A 15,489-nucleotide genomic window follows, 5' to 3' on the forward strand; every position below is an offset into this window, starting at 1 on the left:
GCTTTGTATTTCATTAATACCAGTAAGCCACATTCTGAACAGTAACAATTCAGCAGCCTTTAAATATCTCACCAAGTAGCAGTCAAGTCGTCTCACATGTTAAAGGCAATCCTGTGTTACCAAGCAAGGGAGATAACTTTGAAGCCAGATACAGGTCAGAACAGAAATGCTCAAAAGCTACCCAGAAAAGTCTTTGCAAACAAAAGCCAGGAAAGAGAGGGGTTGTTACACTAAGGTGTCTGGACCTTAAGTATTTGGAAGTCAAGGCAGGGTGTGAAGTGCTGTCAGTTTCAGAAGATGGAAACCTATTGTTGAATTAAAGCTTGGGATGAACCCTCCATAGCTCCTGAAAGAAGTTATGGGTAAGGAATGGTTTAGCAGGGACTTCCTACCAAAGGTTCCATCTGGCATGTTAATAAGCACATGGGTTTCATGCTGCTGCCCAGAGGAAGATGCCAGCAGCTGTACCTGCAGCACACCACGTCTAATGCCTGCACTGAGCAGAGCTGAACAGATTTCTCACATGAAAACAGGGCCTGCTTGGAGGCACTTGCCTTCCAGAAGCTGCTGACAGCACTGTTATGTGAAACTGGTATTTGAATCAAGGGCTACGGAGCCATCAGCTGAAGCCCTACAGAAGCCCTGGTGCTGCATGCATTGCGTCTGAACCACAAAGCCAGCCCACTTGCTTTGAAGGCACAAGTGACCTTGAGCCATGCTTGCTGACAACATGCTGTGTGTATGCTCCCACTCCAAAATTAGGGCTGTCGCAGCACATTCATCCATCTCTGTGTCTCCTCAGTAATGCCTGTGGTAGCTCATTCGAAGCCTGCTCAGTAGCCACAAATGCCAAGGGGAATGGAACACTGCTGTTTGACCAGCTGTGGGTTTTGCTGCCTGCCTGCACAGCCTCCCTGAGGAGCCCAGGTTGGGCTGAGCAGCAGGACAGTAATTGCAGTGACACTCTGGGATGAATATTTGGTGCAAACACTCCCAGGAATGTCACTCAGCATAGGCCTGGGGAACAAAAGCAAATCCCACCTCATTGCCCTGACTTGAGTTGTTTTTAGCACTGGTTAGTCTCCATCTTGCAGCTGAGACTGGATTTCTCTGTGGAGCAGAGAGCAGTTTCTCTGGGGTCTGAGGTTATGGCTCTCAAAATGGTTCCTGTGTCCTGGTCACAGGCCAGCAGCAAGTCACCTGAACCTGGTTTGGAAGCCTCCCTCACTCACCCAGGGAGATGAGGCATCCCAGAAGCAAGACTCTTGGTATTTCTGCGTGGCACAGAGCAGTGGTGCCCAACAGCCACCAAAGAGTTGTAAAGCAGTGGGAGATCAGCACTCTGCTAAAACCACAGGGAGGAGCAAGTGTTTAAAACCACCAATTCCCTCCACTTCCTGGGGTCAGGGAGAGCTTTCCTGTGAGCAAGGTGAGGGGAATACAAGGCAGTTTGGTAGTCCTCCTGATAGCATAAATTACATGTGGGCACTTGGTTTCCCCAGCACATTCTCAGCGAGCATGCAGCAAAAACTGCTGTCAGGGAGCAGCTGAGGAGTTTGGCAAGTCTATTTGAAACCAAAGAAAAGGTCAGACTGTAGGATGTGTGCACAGGTCACAGGCAAATGTGATGCCCAATCAGAAACAGTGCAAGGGAGGAAAATTTTCCCTCCACATACTCTGACATTTGGGAAATGAGTGTTGGCTGATCACTCTTTCAGGTTATTAAAAAGCAGCTGAGCAAAGTATGTTCACAGGCATTTTGAGTGTCTTACAGTAAGACACAAAAATCATTTGCACAACCCACAGCGCCATGTCCTAATCTTGGAATCTCCAGGCACAGTTGTGACAAGACAGATGAGTGACCAAAAATTTCTGTGAGCAGAGGAGATGTGAGTTAAGTCAGCTGCCAGATTGGAGCCACCTGTGAATCCCATCTGATCTATTGTGAAAAAAATCAGTCTGGCAGATCTGAGCCCCAGCAGCAATTCCCAGAGCAGGAACTCTCTGCTCCCTTGAGGAACGATCAGGAACACTGAGAAACAACAAATAATCAAAACAACAACCACACACAATTTTTCAATGTCTGATACAATCTTTTTTTTAAATGGGTTATCCAGCCAATCCACATGACTATACCTTTTTTAATATTTTATTATGTCTGTTCTCCAAATTTTATTTTCTCTACTGAAGGTGAGATTTGACCAAAATAAAGAAATAAAGCACCTGGCTGTGAAAAGCAGCCCATCCTTGGCAATAACATGGACATGCTTGTAGTGCTGCACGCTCCAAAGATACCAACAATGGATTCCTCATATGCAACAGAAACTATCCAGCAGTTGTCAGAAATGGTAATATTTTTCTCTCTCCTTTGAGGTTCATTACCTAGTTGCTGCTTTTATTCTTGTGTGAAAATGTGCTAAATGAACATTTTAAGTGTCATCCCCTTCCTACTGTTTGATATTTCACTGACAACTGCTACAAAAGGTTTTCATTTCAACTTAAACATGCATTAAAGTGTCATTAAAGCAATCTAAGAGATTTAGAGAGCTTGGCCACGTAACATCAAATAAAGACAGAACTAAAATGGATTCACTTTTGCATTCAGATGCAACAATGACGATTAATGCTTATTAGCAAAGGCTTGATACTTTATTTCAATAGCTGACAGAATTTAATAAAATTCAGTTTGCTACAGAACTCTGGTGAAAATCATTTTAGGTAAACATAATCAAAATGTCCATTTGATTGACTGCAAAAGATTAAGTGGGGCTGGAAATCTGTATGAGCTCCCCTTTTCACAGGGCTTGTTGGTGTGGAGAGTTTGAGGAGCCCTGACCCACAGCTGGACTGACCCTTCCTGGCCTGGAGAGCAGCCACAGAATGCTGGTGACACGGGCTCTGTGCTCCAGCAGATTCACGGCAGGAGCCACAAGGCTGGTAGCAAAAGCCCTGGGGCACTGGGGCAGCCCGACTGCAGCATCAGGAGCCCTCGGCTGCCATGGGGTGAAGGGTGGCTCTGCAGTACCAGAGCCATTTCCAGGCTGCTGCTGTCCAGAACCAGCAGGCGGCAGCTCAAAGATGCTCTTGTTGAAAGCACAACCACCAGTTTGGGCACTGTCTACACTTCTCACCAGCCTTTCCACCCAGGCACACAGACCTCAGACAGAACCTGACAAAGGCACAGCAGGGACATAAATCAATGTGACCTGACAGCCTAAGGAAAAGCTCCAAAGTTGTGAGTGTGACCAGGGATGCAGCCAATCTCACCAGCCGGCAGCAGAGCAGAGCCCAGCCTCACTCCAACCAGGACCTCCCCCCAGCCCCAATGAACTGTGCCTGGACAGTACCAGATTAACAAGTGCTGCACAGCACCCTGAACATTGAACTCTGGTCACATGGGGTCTCTTGTTACACATTCATTCAGCGGTTCCTCTTGTCTAAGCCACCCCCTTAATCCCCTCACTCTGTGCTATTTTCTTCTCTGAGATGCCAACATACCAATACCCTTCATGCCTTCAGCCACCCAAGGATTTAAATCCAGAAACATCACTGCCAAAGCAAGAGTAGCGTCACCAGGGTAGATTTGGGTGGGCATGGCTCTCTGAAATAAGACCTTGCATCTTCACAGCTGCCACAGCTGCCACCTTCACCTCCCCAAGAGCTCCAAAAGCAGAGTGATTATTCTGTGGGGTTAAGAGCCAGACCTTCGGAGGAGCTGTGGAAAAAAAAACCCCGCACACTAATACAATCAGAGATTACTTTATTCAGAGGTTTGGTCTAAATAGTTGTTTCTTTGCTGGCAAAGACTTCTTGCCCCTTCTGGAATGTCTGGTACCAGACGGGGACTCACCGGGGTAGCAATTCTGAGAAAACCAGAACAAGCAACACAACCGAATGCTCTCAGCAGTGATGGCAAAGCAGTTTGAATTTTGTTTTCAAGGTTTTCCAATTAATCAGGAACCCCACTTCCTCACTCCACTGTTGCATTTCTCACCTGGGAAGGAAGAAAAGTCGGGCATTACCTGCACTCACAGAGGCAGCAGCTGCTGTCCTACCAGCTGCTGAATGTCCTTAGACAATCTTTATTTCAACTCCACCCCTAAAAAATGGTGAAGGTCAACCTATGGGGTATGTGCAAGGCAACCTGCCCTGCTCCTCCTCATCATCCCGCTTCACATCTCCTAGATACTTCTGAGCAAATCCCTCTCTTGCATTATTTTAAGTAAACATTTAATTCACACAGTTGGGCACCCCACAGAGAATTCCATGAATGCACACTGGGCCCAAATTAGATGTTTGGTCATAGAGTGTTAACAACATAATGGAGATAAATGTCATCTCCTTTGGAGTCCTGATCAGCTGAAACCTCCTACTGAAAAACCTACACTGGTGCAATGAGCTGAGACATTTTGCCCTCTAGCAGTCTGATGCTCCAGTTCCAGGCTCTAACGTGAGTCTGGATCCCTAGGCTGGGGTTTTGCCACAAAACAAAAATAAGCCACAGAGAAGCAAAGCACCTTCTACCACTGCAGCTGCAGCCCAGAGACCTCTGGTTGTTCTCCCCAACAGTGTTCACACATGCCAACAGGAGCTGGCAGCACCTGGGCAGGCAGGATCCAGCAAGGTCCCCGTCTGCTGAAGCCAAAGAGCTGAGAGATGGGAACCATGACACTGGAAGTTATATTTCAGGGTTTTATTAGTTGTTCTTCTGCAGAATCAAAATATTTAGCAAATTAGAGATTCCTCAAGACTGCTGATATTTCATGTATTTAGAACTTGATAAATGTACAATGTAATGCTTTGAACTATCAAAAACAACCCCAAACCTGATTTGTAGTACTAGATATTATTATGTAATTCTATAGCAGTGTGAAAAATGGAACTAATGCAGTGAGTATATTTGTTTTTAAGAAAGTGCTTGAAAGAAATCTCCTGCATCACACTGTGTATTATTAAAACAAAAAGATTAGCTGACTTTCTAGCAGGGCATTGTCTTAAATAACCTACAAGCCTGGGGGATTGAAAATACTGAGCCCCAACTCTCTGCCTTCAGGTTCAAGAACCAACACAAGTTGCAGGTCCGGGTCGAGTTCACAGCTTACCTGCTTCAAGGGAACCTACCACTCAGCACTGGACACTCATGTCTGGCAAAAATGTTGGATGCATGGGTAAAAAACAAAAACCAAGAGGACAAAAAAACCCAAGGTTCTCTCTTTATGCATAGTGACAGTTTCTGAACCAGTGTTTTACTAAGTTACAGACTAACTTTCAACCAAAAAATAAAATTCCATTGCACTAAAGGTCAAATTTAACCAGGTACTCTGGACTGTGACACAGTCAAGTAATTCAGTACAAGCAGACAAGACACCATGAAAGCAGCTTCAAAGAACCAAAGCATCCTAGTTTCAGAACCAACTTAATATTCTTCTGTCCAACTCCAGTGCAACAATGAGGGGGGAACCACTCCATCTCTACCTATGTACAATTCCAGTCGAGGCTGGGCAGTCTCAACTTTCCGTGGCCAAGCTGGAAAAAAGAAACTTAGGAAAGGACACTTTAAAATTTAATTTAAGAATGAAAGTTGGCCCTCAGTGGAAAGAGAAATGCTGGAGTGATGCACGCAGGCAGGCTTGCTCAGTCACTCTCCCTTGTATGCAAAAAACTGGACTCCTTCCGCTGAGAGCAAGTCACACTGGATGTGAAGGTGGCGGGGCTGGTCCTGCTCCATTGCACACCAAGAATCCAGGAATGTGTCTTCAGCTGGCTCCTGCACGGGCCATTAGATCTTCCAAAGCATTGTGTTGGTCGTTGTTGTGTAATAATAAGACCTCCTTAATGTCTTTGAGTTCAAAGCCCATTTCTTTAAACTGACTCATTAATTGGAGAAGTTCTGTGATCTGAAAGACAGACAGCCTGTTATTTGCAAGAGAAAAGCAGACAGCTCAGTGCTTGGTGGAGGTTTAGCACAGAGCCTGTCTTCAGCAGCATGATTGTGGATTCCTCTTCCCCAAGCACAGCCCATTCCAGCTCTGCTGGGAAAAAGTCTGCTCACACCAGAGCTCTGGGCACAGCAGCCCACAGAGACCTTCAGTCCCCTATTTGCCATCCTTCACTGCCAAAACCCTCTTTAACCAGGGCACCAAAGCTCAGTCTGCCAGGGTGTGTCTCTTTTAGAAGTTAATTTATCAACCTGGCCCAACCTGGGATCCCAGAAACGCTGATTAATTGCACCCAGCTGCCCCATCCAGCGACTCCTGCTGCAGCTGATTTTTTTAAAGTTACTTGGACTTTGGGAACAGCACAGCAGCCCTTGCTATCAACTGGCTTCTCAGATCTAGGGCGAACTTGGGGGATTAGCATAAACCCCACTGAGTACATACAATATTTCCAACATCAACTGTGAATTCTCCCTGAGCTTTGAAAAATAAAATGGCAAGTAGTGAGTCAGCTGATCACTTTTATGAGCCTTCTGCCATTTATAGTGCATCTGCTCCACTACAGGGGAAGGGAAAATCCCAAACAAGCAAGCAGGTTGAAATGGGCAATCAGATGATTAGCAATTTTTGGGGCTGAGCCAATAGCAAATAGTTTTCTCAAACTCAGTTACTTTCCATCCTTGCACTGCTACTGCTCTGTTTACAAGATTATCACTTGTCCAAGAAAGACAGGAAGGCATATATCTATGTTTGAGGGGGTTGGGATGCACCTCTAAACACTTCATGTAATAACTTCTCACACAATAGGCCAGCAGACTTTAAAAGATCCTCCCGTCCTGTGCCCTTCCTACTTGCTCCTGCTGTACCTTTGGTGCTGGTAAAGCAGCTGGACATAAACCAGACCCCAACAAATGAATTTTCTAGCTTCTTGCAGAGCAAGCCCTAACCCAATTTGCTGAGCAGCTGGGCAGATGCACTTGCACAAGGGTGAAAATTCATGGCCAGGGCAAGCTGGCAAGGTTTGAAAGACAATTTGCTCTTGCTGAAGTTAACTGTGTATCTGTACCAAGCACCTGGCCCATAAGATAACTCTGGGTATGCAAAACAATATGACCACAATAAGCAGAGTCTTAAAAAAATCCTGTGCCCATAAAATTGGATGCAAATGAGACTAATAGAATGGCACAGACAAATTCTAAAGCTTTAACAATTTTTAGCTTTATCAACACAAAGATGCCCTTTGGCAGTCAATTTTGGAAACAAGGCAGCATTACCATGAAAGCCAGAATTACATCAGCCAGAGGAATTGCTGCTGGAATTCCCTGTCACAGCATATTTTTCTATTCCTGCACACATTGCACTCTCACCTTCTCCTCTGAACACTGGTGCATTTCCAAAGCTGCTTCAACAAGAAGTGGATCAAAGCCCTTCTCACAAAGCTGTCCATGTGCAAACAGGTAATCCAAAACCTGTGGGGAACGAAGAAAACAAACTGTTTGCAAAGAGGCACTTGCAGCAGGCAGCTGAATGTCCTTGCAGAGGAGTTGAGCATGATTCTACCCAGTGTTTCACCAGGGACAGAGATACAGTCCTTCCTAGCAGAGTTGAGACATTCTTTTTAGAAGAGCTTGTGTAGAGAAAGCAGACAAACCCTTCTGTCCTGCTGTGCTCTCTGACCATCCCCTTTGTTCTAGTCAAAGCAGCCTCAGAAGTGTATCTTTAGCCTTCTGATGGCAGAGAAGAAGTTACATTATGCTTTTTATACTACAAATTTTAAAAATGAAACTGTAGGTCCAGCAGCCAGGAAATGTCTAGTTTTAGCTTCCTCTCAGACAGCCATGAGAGCTGTTGCAATCTGAGAGCAGTCAGCCTTTGAAGATCAACTCAGCATACCAGCAAGTGAGCTGCAAATCCCAGCTCACACACAGACACTGCTGCCAAATTTCTTATACATCATCAGCTTTAACTGGAAGGGTCAGGTAGGCAGAGCTAGGTATGTGAAAGAACAGCACTTGCAAGTAGAGCAGGATTTAAAACTGCCCTCTTAAGGGACCTTTTTTTCCATTTGATAGCTCAGTTCACTTCAGCGCACAGCTTAAGCTGCTCTCCGTCTGTAGGGAGAGATCCAGCAGATCAGTCCCACATGCTTTGTGCAGAACACAGCCTGCTGAGGCCCAGCACAGGAGGCTGGGCCATGTTCTCCCACTTTGAAGTGTTTGTTTGAAGCAGATCCAAGAGCCACGCTTTGCCCAGCAGCGCCTTGTGCCCAGGGACCTGGTTTGAGCAGGCGTTGCAGGCAGCGCTCGAGCAGAAGGAGCAGCAGCAGGGCGCACACACGTCGGTCAGTGGGGCCTTGCAGGAGCCTTTCAGAGTTGACTTAGGCCTGCAGGGGCCAATCTCTCCACAAGGAGATATTTTCAGCATCGTAAACCCTTGTGCTCAGAACAAGGGAAGGTGGCTGGATTTCTGTCACATGGCTCTTAGCACAGAGCCATGCTAAGCTTCCTTTGGATGCATTTGTGGCTCTTGGGGAGACCCAGAATCTCCCCAGTTTCACATAGAGCAAAGGGCCCATCCCAAACTTGGCATGGCTCCAACTCAGCAGGCATGGTTAACTCTAGCAGTCTCTCACCATAAATAAGCACAAGCCTTAGGTTGCAACCCCCTATTGGAGTAACAGTATTTCCCCCACCCATTTTGAAAACCCAAGACAGCTTCCCAACAGAACCAGCAACCAATCAAGCATTTCTTTGCACTGCATGAGCTCTTACCTGATCGATGTTCTGTCCCTTCTTCTTCATGGCTTTCAGGACGTTCTCAGGTGAGTAGCCCATGTTGACCACAGTCTCCACACAGTGCCTCTCACTGGGGGAGAGGCCCTGCTGCAGCTCAGCCGTGAGACCACCCAGCCACTTCGTGCAGCTGCTGTTATTGGGCACTTTAGACACTGCAAAGTTTTGGTGTGTTACCTAGGGGGGAAAACCAAGAAGCTGAGGTGATTGTCATCTCCTGCATCCCTACATCCTGTTTCTGCCTAGTGCAGAACCAGGACACCCCATGTAATTAATTCAAAACATTTTCTAGAGTGCACTTGGGAAGTTACACACTGTGAGGATGAAACCAAGCAGCCTGATTCCCATCACACTCTTTTAACCCTCAAAGCAAAAATCAACAACCCAGATTCTCCACAATGAACCCTCTCCTACTGGTGTGACCAAAGCCTTTGAACACCCAAGCCCTGCAACAGTGAAGGCTGGGATACAGTCAAACCCTGCACCTCAAAGGAAGCACAGATTGCTTCCTTCACCTCAGGTTTACTCATGACCTATGGTTTTCTGTACTCAAAGGAACACCACTTACCAAGATTACCATAAACATGATCCAATGCAAGCAAGCACACAGGTGTATTTGGAAACTTACCACAGGGACTTCTGATTCCTGGTAGTCTGGGTGTACCTGCTGGACAACACACAAATGAAAACAAGGATAAACATCATGTACCGGTCACCAGAATTTGCCACAGCTGGGCAAGGAAGGTTTTACAGAAGATTCTGCCACAGGATGGGAGACTTTAGGGTCTGATCAGGCTTCCACATACAAGATGCTGACATTATCCACTGCCTGCAGCTATAGAATCATCATCATCATAAGGATCATTCCTCCTCTCAGGACTCGACAAATGGATTATACTCCAAGAAGGATGTGTGTACCCCCACAATAATTATAAGACTGTTTATTCTATCACTGTAACAGCTGCTTGTTCACACAGCCCCAGTTCAGCTCCTCACCAAGTTTATACTGCCTGAATAACAGTGATAATTTTGATGTCATTACCTAAAGACTTCTCTGGACTTTTTGACTATGTGAAGGGTTAAGACAAAAATACACCTCTTTTCTATTCCCAAGCACTGAACTCCATACACCACACCGGAACAACGTCCCACACTGGCTCAAACATGTGAGTTTTCTACCCAGCACCTGTCCCACTCTCAGCACACCAGCAGGGCTGGGTCATGTCCCCTGCTGTGCACCTGCTCTGCTCCTGCAGAACCACACCACCACTTTGTACAAGCTTGCCCAAGTTAACAGCAGTGCAAAGTCAGGCCTTGGCCCCACCAAAGCTGCACGTTTCAGTTCAATACATTTAGAACTCCTGCATTTTAAACAGGGTTAGAACAGACTGCAAGAAATCACTGTGGGCCAAGAACTGCAGTTTTTAGCATTTCTTAATATTTATTATGCCAGCACAGATTGCTTGAAAGGTTGTCCACATCCTTCAGAAAGGCCTTCTTAGTGCCCAAACTGAACAACAAAAAACCCTCTGCAGAAAACCAATTCTGAAAAGATCTACTAGGATTTTGACAATTTCCATTTATTTGCAAAAAGACCCCAAACTACCACCAAAGAGGTTTTGTTCTGCATTTCCGAACGTCTTCCAGGGTAGAGATTTCTCTTCTAGAAAACCAACCCTGAGACATCATATTCATGCTGATGCACTAGGGTATCCAATGAACCCATTCTCATGGTGTGTTCTTCAGACACATCCTCTCTCCAGACACTTTTTCAAGGGCAAAAAGCACTGGAATATAGGATACAGAGAAACAGGGAAAACAGCCCTGAAATCAGCTAGGGGGTTATCAACAGAAGGATGATGCTTTGTTATTGATGCTGCAGACAGGAAAACCAAAACTGTTTCTGACACCAGAGATTCAACAGTCTGAGAAAGCCAACTCCTCCTACACAATCTACTCGAGTTTAATTTCAATTTCAATCTCCTGTCTTCATTAGTCATATCTACCTCTGCTAAAGCTGCAAAAATCAATGTACTGGGATTCAAGAAAAAATAAAAGTGAGGAGAGGGGATCACCACAGAACCTATGCAGCCTCAGAGAAACTACAGATTTATTTCCATCCAAAGATTTCTAAATCCAATTCAGTGGTGAAGCAAAAACTCCCATGGTAACTGCAAATTCAAAGTTACAATTTCTAATCTTGTGAAGAGAAAAAAAAAAAAAAATCACTATGGAATACATTTGCATATGAGCCTTCTGCTCCCAGCCACAGAGATGACTGTGATTTCATTCTAGTGTTTTCATGTTCTGAGGATTTTTGTTACATTTATTTAAATTATTTTGTTGCATTTACTTAAATTTCTTGCATATCTGCCATCATTTTCTAGTGGAATTATACTGTGGAAACATAAAACAAGTATAATCTGAAGTCTTGGAATTTAAACACAAGGAACTAAATTCTGTCAGCATAATTATTTCTTGGTTCACCACTTCCAAAGCATAGTTTCAAATTAATGAATTAATCTTATTACTTCTCCTGATAAGTCTATTTTCTTTTCCCACTTTGCATCTTCCCTTACAACACTGTCAAGAATACAATTTCCCTCTTGATCTTTAAAAAAATTTAATTCAGCAGAGAATTGTTTGAGTGTAAATTCAGGCCTCTTAATGCTAATCTATCTAGTTGTAAGTGATCTTTTGTCCCCAGAGATGCTATGTGTTCCATAACTGAGGTCATACAGGCCCTTCTCACACCTGTGACCTCCAGTGGTGAGCAGGTGCTCAGCACACTTCTCCTCCTGCCAAAGTTAACAGCATTAAATTTATTCCAGTCATCAACAATCAGCTGTTCTGCTTCTGCTTTGTCAGATACACTATTTCCCAGAATACTGTACTGCACAATTATGAGTGTATTTATCTATCCCCGAAAAGAGCTGGGAGGACAAAAGGGAGAAGCAGCATCACTTGTTTCACAGCAAATGGTGTCACACAAAAACCTACAGCATGACACTAAAACCACAGAATCACTGAAACACTGCCTATATTGGACAAGGAAAAAAACCCTGATTATTTTAGAATAAGCAAGAAGATTTGAATACACAGCTTTCACTAGGCTTCATGAGTACTAGTGTCCAGATCTGTCAAAAACCCCACACGCTTACTCTAATCTCTGTTCTTAGCCACGAGACAAGAACAACACCTGATATGAAGTTACTGCCCTCAAAGTAATTTTAGAACTTGCAACAAGACTGAGGAAATGAAGGGTCAATCTCCCATCTCAGAGCTGTATGGTGACCAACTGGAACATTAAAAATGCAAGATAATCTTCAAGGCTGGTTTTGGTCTCCACTGAGCAATTACTCTACCCACCTTCACAAAAAAGGGCAAATACAGGATTTCACATCACTACAATTATTTTTTCCTCTGAAAGATTAAGTTTTTAAAGGATCTCAGGAAGAAAATTGAAGGTAAAAAAAAAATAGGCTTACTTCACTGCAGGTCAACTGCAAGCACTTTTTTTCTTCCCTGAATGATGCAGCACATCTGGATGTTTTAATCTATTACTACTTCTATTCCTTGAGAAGCCTGCATTTACCATTATTTCCAGCAAATAAACAAGCAAACCAAGGAAGAAAACCAGAAGAGATGTGCTTCAAAGCCTAACAGCACTTCAGAATGTGATATATCTCATCTGGACAGGATAGAATGCAGGACTGTACAGAGAAGATGCCTTACATGCTTAGCTCAAAGGTGTGCAATTCTCAAAAACAAATGAGAGCTGAATAGCTGAAAAAACAATCACTGGCACTGGTCTAAAAATGTCAAATTTGGGGGAATAATCTGAGGTTTAGAACTACCGCCACAGAGACCTGTTGGACTGATCAATTTGCCACATACATTAAGAGGATCTACAATTCACTCCTAGTAAATGAAATTATAAATAAAGCAACAGGGCAATTTAGAGGCAAGAGCTGCCTTTACACCTCCACCTCTCACCAGCAACCCCCAGCTCTACTCCACTCCATGTTTACCGTAGTCGATGTGCTTTGAGATGATTCTTCTTCTGTACAAACAGTCGAAACAGCCAGGGAAGACAGCCTGGATGAAGAGGATAATGTCTCCCTGCCACTGTCCTCATTTAGAGCGGAAAGACCAAGCATATGGTGTCCATTCAGTTCACTGGCTTTGCTCTGAGCACAGGTCTGCAAAGAGCTAAGCAAAGTGCCGTTGCGGAGACAGGTAGTGCTGTGGAAAGTGCTCGTGAGCTTTGATGATTTCTGATCACCCTCATCGGAGTCAAGCTTAGGGAATGACAGGGATTTGATATTGCTCACTGAAGTGATGGGGGAAAGGGACACTTTGGAAGACAAGGACATCTTTTCACAGTTTCCCAACTGTGGTAAAGTGATAAAGCCATTGGGTTTGTGAAGGGGTTTGAAGTCCAACGTGGCCTTTTCTATGGATGCCAGAACTTCCTCATCTTGCAACACAGACTCAGACCCTCCTTTAGGCAAAGTATTATCTAACAGCTGGGCAACAACTGGCCCAGTAGTACCAACATGAATTTCAAGGATATTTTTTAATTCCTCCTTATCATCAATAGTTTTTAATTCCAGTTTGTCAAATGGGTCTTCTTCACATTCAAAATCAGCTGGGTTGAAATCTGCCTTTGGACGAGGGGGACTAAGGACCTTTTGCTTCACAGAGCTGGTGTTGGCCGGGGTAGGAGTCAGAATATTATTGTGCTGCAGGCTAGCAAGGATGGGGTTAATAGGAGGAGGCATGGCTTCAGGGCAAGGTCCCTCTGAGAACCCCATCTTGGTGCTGTCCTCTGGAGCAGCTTTTGAGTTTGCTAGAGCTTCTTCTGCCTTGCGTTCAGCTTCTCTCTGAGCAGCCTGAATTTTTTTGATGTCTTCAGCCCACTCAATTGTTTTCTTTTCCAGCGAGAAGTCATACTGAATAGATGTGGAGGGGAAAGGGGATGTAAAAAAAAAAAAAAAAAAACAAACCCATAAGCTATAAGGATCATAGCTGTACTTCTAACAGCAATATAAATTAATGCAAATAGAGTAAGAGCTACATGAATTACGAGGAATAGCAACATTTCTTCACAACCTGCAGATTGACAAAGCTGTCAGACACTGGAAGTACTTAATTTTGCCACTAACAGTAAAATCTGGCTGCAACCTGGATTAGAGAACTGTATTTTGCCTCCCTCCTACATTTAGCTTTGCTTTAGAACTACTCATCATCCCAAGATCAGTTTCACAGCCCTCCCACCTTCTTCCCCCAGGACAAGGGAGGTAGCAAGGGGAAGTCTAATGAGTTATTAGATGAACAATCACACTCTGGTCTGGCACCACTAAACTATCCCCGGTCTGCAAGTTCTACAAGTCATTCAGCAGAGTATTTCTGCATCCAAAGGCCAATACAGTATTACTCAGTTTCCCCTGAAAGATTCCTAAGGGACTTAATATTAGAATGTTACACACATTGGTTTAAGGCAGTATTTTCATTCCCACTCCAGCACAGTGCCTCACCAGCCAAAGAGGATACAAGGGCTACCCCAATGATAACAGATATAGGCAGCAGCAGATTTTGCTGTAGTTACTGATGTGACAGGATCTCAAAAGCTTTTCCCATTTAACATCAGGTCCTTTAAGGCCAGATCAGCACAGGGAGGCATCTACTCACTACCAGTGTACTGACCACAGAGTGGCTTAGCTGTAAAGGGCATAATTTTAAGGAGCTTAACTCCATCTTAAAATATCCACATATTTTTTTAATACTAAAAATATGGGTGGGAAACTAAGTTTCCTGCACTTTTTATTTTAACAGTGCTCATTACAGCTATAACAAGAGTTAAATTCCACTGTGAGACACACAGTCCACACAGTGCAGCGTGAACAGGCACACTTTGCTGGGTGAGCCCCAGGTTGACAGAAAAAATGGAGACACAGCACAATCAAGCCAGCAACAGGACATCAGCATCTCCTTTGGCTCCCCCACACCAGCTTAACTGAGTGGAAATATGGGTACTAGGAAAATCAGGTAATTGTTTAATGATTATGATGGAAAAGCCAGGAAGTAGGATAACAGGGTAATATGTAGGGCAGGGAAAGAACAAAAACAGCAAGAAAAAAGCAGAACCACCTACAGCAATATGCCACAGACAAAGTAAAAACAATCATCAGTTGGGACAGGTCAAGGAAAATCATGGATCCAAATAAGAAAACATAATTCAATTAGACCTCCTGTATCGTAACCTGCATTTGGACATTAGATTTTCAACAGTTGCACTAAATAAACTGATTTTATGTTACTAGCAATTTATTTTAGCAGAATACTAGCAGAAACATGCTCCTCAAGACAGGAAAGCCATCCATGTACCAAGCTGTAACCTGTTTGCCCCACAGCTTGGAAAGAATTCTCACTCAGAATTACCCAGAAAATAAGAATGGAAAATTATGTCATTGCCTGGGTGTATCAGTTCTTAGGATTGTTAAATGTTAAAAACTATATTCAAATTTTGTCAAGGTAACATTCAGAACTAACTACAGCACACAAAACCACTGTGCTTCTTTGAAACAGACAGACTAAAATAGATGCTTAAAAATAAAAGGCTAATGTTATTTTAAGGCAATAAAAATTAGACACTTTCTGCAAGACCCATCATATTTTACTTTTCTATTTAGTCCAACAGATCTTCTAGAAATACAGGACTGTATGTGTGCAAACCGTGACAACTTGGAATGTACAGC

The 15,489-nt window shown here is 44.0% G+C and overlaps 1 protein-coding gene across 3 annotated transcripts in view; it reads right to left on the reverse strand.

Annotated features, from left to right (window-relative positions):
• Window positions 1–4,678: 4,678 nt before the first annotated feature.
• UBAP1 (ubiquitin associated protein 1) overlaps window positions 4,679–15,489 on the reverse strand; it is a 32,885-nt gene continuing 22,074 nt past the window's right edge. For 2 of the 3 annotated variants that reach the window (XM_059873116.1, XM_059873117.1), the window contains exons 4-8: window positions 12,760–13,683; window positions 9,357–9,395; window positions 8,708–8,905; window positions 7,304–7,405; window positions 4,679–5,897 (exon numbers count right to left, since the gene is read on the reverse strand). In XM_059873116.1, the coding sequence (XP_059729099.1) occupies window positions 5,757–5,897; window positions 7,304–7,405; window positions 8,708–8,905; window positions 9,357–9,395; window positions 12,760–13,683 (1,404 nt within the window). In that variant the 3' untranslated portion in view covers window positions 4,679–5,756. The remainder of the gene's footprint in view (window positions 5,898–7,303; window positions 7,406–8,707; window positions 8,906–9,356; window positions 9,396–12,759; window positions 13,684–15,489) is intronic. The other variant, XM_059873118.1, reaches the window with a different exon arrangement.

This window comes from Haemorhous mexicanus, chromosome Z (genome assembly GCF_027477595.1).
Source record: "Haemorhous mexicanus isolate bHaeMex1 chromosome Z, bHaeMex1.pri, whole genome shotgun sequence".
NCBI classification, from domain to species: Eukaryota; Metazoa; Chordata; class Aves; order Passeriformes; family Fringillidae; genus Haemorhous; species Haemorhous mexicanus.